Here is an 8,123-nt window from a genome sequence, read left to right as displayed (position 1 = left end):
CTTCTACAACGGGCCCTTAAAGCTTGATGGCCAATTCAAGCCTAGGACTAGGTTCCTATCGAAGCTTTCAAATTTTCCCCATTTTCCTCAAAAACGCCTCTAATCCTACACTTTTATCTCATCATTGTTCCAACCTTCCAATCCTTGCCACAACCAACCATACATTGAGTGCATATCTTCATCTCCACAATAATAAATTATGCTAAGAATATGAACCAATAATAAAACCATACCATTTAAACATACACAAAATGATGGGACAAACCATAGTACATAAGTAACAAGCAAACTGTCTGTCACATTTGACAAATTATTTCCATACTAGAAAGAAAGAACGACTGACCCGACTGACCCGACGACATTTAAAACTAGAAAGTTCCCAAAGATTCCAGTTCACTCGTAGTAACATAATAGTGTGCATAATAACAACCAACACCCTTTCTTTCACAACTGAAAGCAAGGGAAGGGTGATTCATATCAAAGAGTGTAGTCATCCATCCAAACTAAACAACATATGATTTGAAACCAACCCCACCATCATCCAGTTTAGGTAATGTAGATTCTTACCCGCATAGAATATACCAATAAGTCTTCGGAGAAAGAACTTGCCAAGCAGCACGATATTATCACCTGCCATCGGATGATGATAGTAAAAGCAATTTCAACAGCTAGACTCGACAGTTAAGTAGAGATTACTGAGTACACCACTTATCCCACCAACCCCTTGTGAGATAAGCCCCAAAATCGATCAACGTAAAAGACCTTCTAACCAACCCAAGCAACCTGACAAGGCATTTACTTCCATACGAACAGCTTATCGAAAAAATGTTCCCAAATTCCTTTTCCTCTTGCTGGAGAGCTCGGCCAATTTGCTACAACAAAAAGAAAAAAATACAGAATGTGTAAAGTCGTCTTTCATTTCACCAAATGTGTCAGTCCCACCATCCACCACCATGTATATGATAAAAGCTACTCCAATTACCCAAATTTTAGTTCACTAGTACAAAGACTTGCAAAAAAGTAGATGTGGAAGGTAAAGTACCTGTTATGGTAGCAAGTGCCTGCTTAAATCCAAGGCCAGAAATGCTCCAACAAATTTTTCAACAAGCAGCAAAGGTGGAGTTCAATTTGGCACCAGGATGTGGTACAATCACCATTATCATTCCCAAAGACCTCAATAATCAAGGAAATATGTTAAGATTAAATCTTTTTAATAAAGTTAACCATTCAAATATCATCACAATTCAGCAATTCAACAGTTCAGAGAGATAAGTGACATACCATCTATACTCTCATACTGACATCACATGAAGTAACGACCTGTCCAAATAGACTGTCCTGGATATTGCTCAGGCAGTGGAGTAAAGAGTTGGCTACCACCATTCACAAGCTGTTGATGTGGCTGCAGATGTTGTTCATTGTGCTGTTTTAGATTCTCAAGAACCTGGAAATCAGGCCAGCCTTTCTGTTTTCCTATCGGAGACTGCACGTTTGGAACTTGTTTGCCAGGAAAAGGGAAGCTGATGGCCGCACTCAATACATTACTACCACCAATTTGCTGAGCATTCATATGAGATGTGAGATGTGTAGCATTAGCAGAGTCTTTTGTAGAAGAGGGCAGCTGATACCCATCCAACCAGCTATAATCATCCATGGTCTGATTCTCACTTCTAAACTCTGAACCAGGAAGGGATTCATTAGCATGCTTAGTAGTAACGTGATTGAAACCAGGAGGAGGTCCAAGATGCCTAACTGGTCGACTTACTGGATGTTTTCTCAACCCTGATTGAAGGCTAGAAAATACACCTGTGGTCATTGGGTCGATAACACCTCCAAATGAGACAGGACCATCATTCCTAGATTGTACTTGAACTCCTAGGGGCTTTTTGTCATTGTAAAAGACATCACTATTCATGCTAACAGTTTGTTTGACAGGCATCGAGTGAACTGCAGGATTAAACATGCTTATATCATTCTGAAGATCAGATTTCATCCCATGCCCATTCTCCAATAACCTCAAACTTTGCAAGCTGTCAACAAGACAAGCTTTCTGTTCAAGAGGCCACTTAGAAGCATTTGACTGAATTGTTTGCCAATGGAGAGTGTTAATATTAGCAGCAGCCATAGGTGCTTGAGAACTTGACTCAAAACCACTTGACAGGTGAATATCCTCAGAAGAGGTTGTCATGCCACCATAGGATCTCAGATCACCCCCAGAAGAATTTCTCGCAAGTTGCAAACCCTCATAACCTGACCGCAATGCATCAGCCATTTCAATTCGCTTCTCAGCAACTAGAGGCTTAAAGACTATTACTTCATCATCCTCTTCACCTTCCAAAACTAGCTGAGAACTTGACTTCCCAACTGCCAAGTTATTTGTTTTCTCTACTTGAGTTCCTTGCATTGCATTGCCTGGACCAGGCATCATGGTAGAAGACGATGGAATGACAAAATCATTTGGCACTTGAGGTTCAATTCCAGTACAAAACCTTTTCACCTTTGAATTGTAGTATATTGGTTCTTGATCGATCTTGACTATATTAGCTAAAGCCTTCCCTGCAGCCAGAATCCTTTTAACGCGAGCAACTTTTTCTTTATTGCCATCACTTCCAGAATGCTTCCTTGAAAAATCCAATATAGTCTGTGCAGGAAGAAGTGGCAAGAATCCCCTTAATTCAAGATCCTCCCATAATGCAAGCCGATTATCAGTTTCGCCCTCTTCATACTTACTGAGGTTAAAAAAGCAAGTTTCATCCTCATCATCTAAAGACACACAACCACTAGACAAAAGCTTATTGAAGAAGGAGATGCAACGGTTCCAAAATTTTGATCTAGCAGTAGCCTGTTTATCATCAACTTCACTGCTTGCTGCAATTTCCGGACAACATGCCAACCATTCAACAAGAACTAGAAGAGCAGGCAGAAAAAAACTTGATAAAGGATCACACAACTGGGAACATCTATCAAGAATAGAACCCATCAACTCAAAAACTGCAATATGTGCATTCTGTATCAAAACGGCCCGTTGTACAATTTCTGAGTACGTCTGACCTTCAGTTTCTTTATTCACATTGTGAACTGTGAATATAAGAATTGCAACAATTCTAACTACGATGAGACTATTCTCAGCAGCAACTGTTCCAAAAAGCAGTTCCTCTTCAGGTCCAGAAGACAAAAGTTCTGAGAAACTACTATTTACCAATGAGAGAACCTCTGTAAACGTCTCTAGGCTGAAGGAGGAGAAGAATCAGATTCAGAGATATATATATATGTTGGAACCCACCCCCAAACAAGAAAAGGAACAAAACAAGTAAATAACGAAGTAATTACCTTGTGCGCGTGAAAAGAATTCCATTTAGACGAACAAATCTAATGCAAAAGGATTTAAATGGCTCCTGTGGAGATAGCACACTCTCCTTTGGGGGTTCAGCATTAGAATCTTTAGTTGCAAGCTTCACTTCTCCTTTCCGTCCTTTTCCACTAAATCGAATAGGTGATTCCTTCACCACAGAAGCTTTAGCAGCCCCTGACAGCTGAGAATAGCTCTGACGGTTCTGTTAAAAGAAGAAGAAAAAAAAAAGCCAAGGATGGCTCAGATAGTTCAGTATCCATATTGAATTGCCCAGCTCTAGGACCACTAATGAGAAAACTGTTTGACGCAACAGATCAGTGGAATGGTCAAAATACCTATAGACTTCAGTGAAGTTAATTAGGAAGTAATAGGCAAGGCAAATACTAAAAGCTAGAAACGTGGTACCAAGATTTAAAGTTGATAAAGTCCCAGAAATGGAAAGTCTTTATGGTATTAAACAGCATACATAATCGAAACAGATTAGCCCCATTTGATCAGCATCTCACTAATAGTTTTCTTTTTAAAAAAAATTGTTGGTTTCCTCAAAATTACTTTACAATGGTTTCTTCTCAACTTTCTTACAGAAAATTTTGTATTCCAAGTCAAATTTCAAAATGACGTCTTTTAATAAGATACTTTCTTTTTTAATCTTGACTTGAATTTAAAACATTTTTAGAGGGTAGATAACAAAAAGGTGGAAGTAGTATTTGTAAGCTTCATTTTCAAAAACAAAAAATAAACCAGATGGTCATCGAATGGAGTCTTCATAATTCTATTTGAACAATCAGCCTTGAGTTATGAATGGTATAGCAATATCTAGTAGCATTTTAAAAATTATATCCACGTCATGAGCAAGAAAAAGACAAGAAAAGAAAATATATAAGATAGACTGCAATAGGTGGCATACAAATGAAAATACCTTCTCAAATGCAACAATCAAATTATCTCTGGCAGTAGAAAATGGAGAATCAACTGCCAGACTCCGGAAATATCGATAAACAGCAACCAGCTCATCTCCTGAGTATGAAGCTAATATAGCAAGCTGAAAGTTGGAAACACTTATATCATAAGTAAAAAGCTCAGAAGGATGAAGATGAGAAGCATATAAAATCGGCAAACAAAAACAGTAATAAAGAAATCAATCTAAAGGATTAATACTCAAGATATTCATAAAAACCTGATGATGAGGATTGCCACTAGATGGACAAAGTGATGCTGCTTGCAGGTAGTAACTTGAGGCTGCAGTATACTCCCGATTTTTTGAATCACCTTCCCCATATAACCCTTTGTAGCGTGCAAGATCACCCAAGTATATCAAACAACGATGACAAGAAATGAGACCTTTCTTTATGTCAGCAGGCTTCTTTCCATCTTTATCTGTAGCCATACGGTTGTCTGCATCCTCCGAGAAAAAACCCAAAGGAAGCCCATATTTTGCTCTGATTTTCAATATTAAATCATGGTAAAATCCAGTAGCTTCTGAAAGAAATGTTTTGAACTGCAATCTTATTTTTGGAACTCTGTCAAGCCTTGTAGGCACGCCTTGAGAATTGTTAGAACCAGCAGAAGCCAAAGCAGCACTGAAATGTGCTCTCAGCTCCTCAATTCGCTTGTAATGCAGTTGCCACAAGGCATATTCAATATTGTGCTGTTCAGAGAAAGCATAATCCTCAAGGATTATTGTTTCATAATTTTCCCGTATTTGTTGCCATGCATTGGAATCTGAAGGAATTCGAGCCTGAGCTGACTTTCTACACCGATTCTCCAACTCAATATTCTGTTAAGTGATAGACGCCAAAATTATTGACAAATTTAAAAATGCGCAAAACACATATTGTATAAGTCCAGATCATCCAAGCTATCTTACATGCACGAAACTAATTTCATTCTAATATCCACACTACCAAAAATTTGTTTTACCTCTGATCCTCGATGGTTAAAGCGTGAACACATTTTATGTGAACAAAACTACAGACTTTTAAAAAATGATTTTCAGAACAAAAAGAAATAAAAAAAACTACCTTTTCATAAAGGCGTTGAGCCCGCTCCCATGATGCAGAAGCGGAAGCAGACATTTTAGCCATCTGTATACTTATCTTCCATCAATTATGCTCAATTTATTCATACCACATATATCTGCAGGAAAACCATAAACCGTTAACATAATAAATAACAGAAATGCAGAGGGAGAAAAACAGTGAAGGAAAGGCATAAAGACATCTACAAAGTATCCCTAAGAGTATGTTTAGAATAACTTAGAAGATGAATTCAAAACTAGCAAAGAGAGGTCTGAAATACAAGTGCATCATAGATAGAATAAGATAGAGAAGTAGCAAAACTAATGGTCTCTGCTTTAAAAATAATGTTAAGATCACAAGAATAGCTGCAACATAAGCTGAAAATAATTTAATCAGAATTCTGTCACCTCAAATCATACTTAAAAACGTTGTTGGAATTACCCACTGATAAAAATACAGTTTATATTTTCCATTGGTAAGGGAAGATAACAAGTTCTCAGCCCTTCAGCCTTGGTGAGGGAAAACCCACAAGACCCATAACCACATCAACCTAAATACGGCAACTCAACCTAAGTAGGAAAAACCCACAAATTTTAATTTCGATACGAATTTCTAAAATCCATCAAATCATTCCCCAAAGAGAAATTCAAATATCAACATTTAGTCATCAATATACTTGAAGACTCATCCATATTTCCGAACTTAGTAGGAATCTTGAAATAATTAACCAGATGAATCTTATCTTTAAGGTCACATAAGAAAAAACAGCAACTAGACACATTCATCTATTAACCATGATCAGAAAAATCTTCACACGGAAATTATATTAACACGCACAAAGAAAACCAAAGGCATGCTTCCAAAGAGAAGCCATGCTTTCAACAAAGCACAAATTCCATGATTCATCCAAGAAAACGAACAAGACAGACGGTTGAATCGAAATTGAGATAAGAACCCTATTAAGACTCATGCAATAATGGAATTGGCCTAAACCCTAACAGACCCAAATATTCAATTCCCATTCCCCGGGACAAGAAGCTTTACCCACCGATAGTCGTCTACCAAAAAAAAAAAAAAAAGGAAATTCAAACGCAAGAAAGAAACCCAATTAAAATTTCTAAAGAACACAACTTTTCTCATAAAAAAATCGAGACATATTTTGCAAAATACCTCCGAGTTAACCTCCAAATTCGAGCTTGACTTAATTCAGATTTCAATTCCACGACCCAAAAAGAAAACAAAAAAAAAACACCCATCAAGCGCCTACCCCCGAAAGAAACCTCGACTTCAGAAGCACGACAAAAGAAAAAGAAAGGTCAAACAAAACATAACAAAGACTCTAGATCGAACAAACCCACAAAAAATAATAATAATAATAATAATAATAAACCGCGATGACGATCAATCAGCTGGAGAATCCCAACCCGAGAAGAGCCGACAAAAAAGAAAGAGTCGGAAATCAAAAAAGAAAAACAGAAAAACAAAAGGAAATCACCATTGCGAATAAATTCGAAGAGTACCTGAAGAGCATGATCGGATCGACGGTGAAAAAGAATTGTAGAAAGAGGAGGAGGAAGAAGAAGAATGTGGATTTAGGGTTGGAAGAAGAGGAGAAATGGAGTTTGTTTGGTTTGAAGAGGATGAGATTGGGTTTGGGGGATTTTAGGAATTTTCCTTTTTCCTTTTTTTCTTTTTTTCTTTTTTTTCCTTTTCCAATGAGATTCCGTCGTTTTCTTTGTTTTTGCCTATACCACCTATTTTTCATCCATCATCTAAACGACGCCGTGTCACTTCCTATTGATCAATTTTCATATTATGACGTAGAATTTATTATAATTAATTTTAATAAATGCAATCAATTAATTTAATTACAATTAAATGACTTCATACAAAATTAATTAAAATAATCATATGCGTGAAATCTCAATGTAAATGTAATCCCATCAAAATTAAATTCATAATTAATAAGTATATAATTAAATTCATAATTAATACGTATAAATGAAACGTGACTTGAATTTAATTTTTCTATAATTATTGCAACAATATAAATTTTGTAGTTTAAGCGTTTGGAGAATTTTCTGTAAAAAATAAAACTCTAAATTATGCTTATAAGTGGTAATTATATTATTATTCTTTTTTATATTAAAATGCAAAATAAATAAATTCCATTTGCTTCTTATTTAGTTCTTTTAATTTTTAGAATTATATACTTTTGTGATATATATATATAGTTAGAAACTCGTTTTGTTCTCATTTAAAGGTAACTTTGAACCATAATTATTAAAAGAAATGATCTTCTAAATGGAAGTCCAAACTTCATGATGAATATTGCTCATTTAAGCATAGGTATTATCAAACCTTTCTCTGTAAAATTTAGATTTCAACATAATATGTTTTAGGGTCATTAATGAATTTAAAGCTTACAGATCCATCAAGCCTAGTTTCATCTCAATTCAAACTTGCCCCAAGGTGACATGTACATTTATTAATTGGATGATTGGATGCGAGCAGCCCATGGACCACGTACTTATTCATATTTGAAACGACTCGTTGGGTTAGCACAAATAGACTTATCATTGTGTCAACCCAAATACGAGCGTGTATATATAGTTCTCCATATATTATATTTTATAAATTGAAAAAAAATTTAAGTACATTTTGAGTTAATATAACCTTCTTAAAAACATGAAAAAAAATAAAATAAAATGATGAATGATAATTTATAATATATTAACTTTATCAAATAACAT

General features: G+C 35.8%; 1 protein-coding gene across 1 annotated transcript; it reads right to left on the bottom strand.

Moving 5' to 3' along the window:
• Positions 1-211: 211 nt before the first annotated feature.
• On the bottom strand, positions 212-7,046 carry LOC111793983 (protein SMG7-like). Its single transcript, XM_023676077.1, has 8 exons — positions 6,891-7,046; positions 5,374-5,488; positions 4,530-5,129; positions 4,272-4,394; positions 3,331-3,554; positions 1,282-3,230; positions 1,043-1,173; positions 212-872 (listed from the first exon to the last, which is right to left on the bottom strand). Exons 2-6 carry the CDS (start codon positions 5,434-5,436, stop codon positions 1,304-1,306), a joined length of 2,937 nt encoding a protein of 978 aa, XP_023531845.1. The 5' UTR covers positions 5,437-5,488; positions 6,891-7,046; the 3' UTR covers positions 212-872; positions 1,043-1,173; positions 1,282-1,303.
• Positions 7,047-8,123: the final 1,077 nt, after the last annotated feature.

The sequence above is a fragment of the Cucurbita pepo genome, chromosome LG04 (assembly GCF_002806865.2).
Source record: "Cucurbita pepo subsp. pepo cultivar mu-cu-16 chromosome LG04, ASM280686v2, whole genome shotgun sequence".
In the NCBI taxonomy this organism is placed as follows: Eukaryota; Viridiplantae; Streptophyta; class Magnoliopsida; order Cucurbitales; family Cucurbitaceae; genus Cucurbita; species Cucurbita pepo.
This window is presented reverse-complemented; position numbering and strand designations above follow the sequence as displayed.

Coding starts and splice junctions, on each gene's coding strand:
- LOC111793983 (XM_023676077.1), bottom strand. CDS start 5,436: ATGGCTAAAATGTCTGCTTCCGCTTCTGCATCATGGGAGCGGGCTCAA. Junction 3,555..4,271: donor TGATTGTTGCATTTGAGAAG/GTATTTTCATTT, acceptor TTCTTTTAACAG/AACCGTCAGAGCTATTCTCA. Junction 3,231..3,330: donor ATTCTTTTCACGCGCACAAG/GTAATTACTTCG, acceptor CTCCTCCTTCAG/CCTAGAGACGTTTACAGAGG.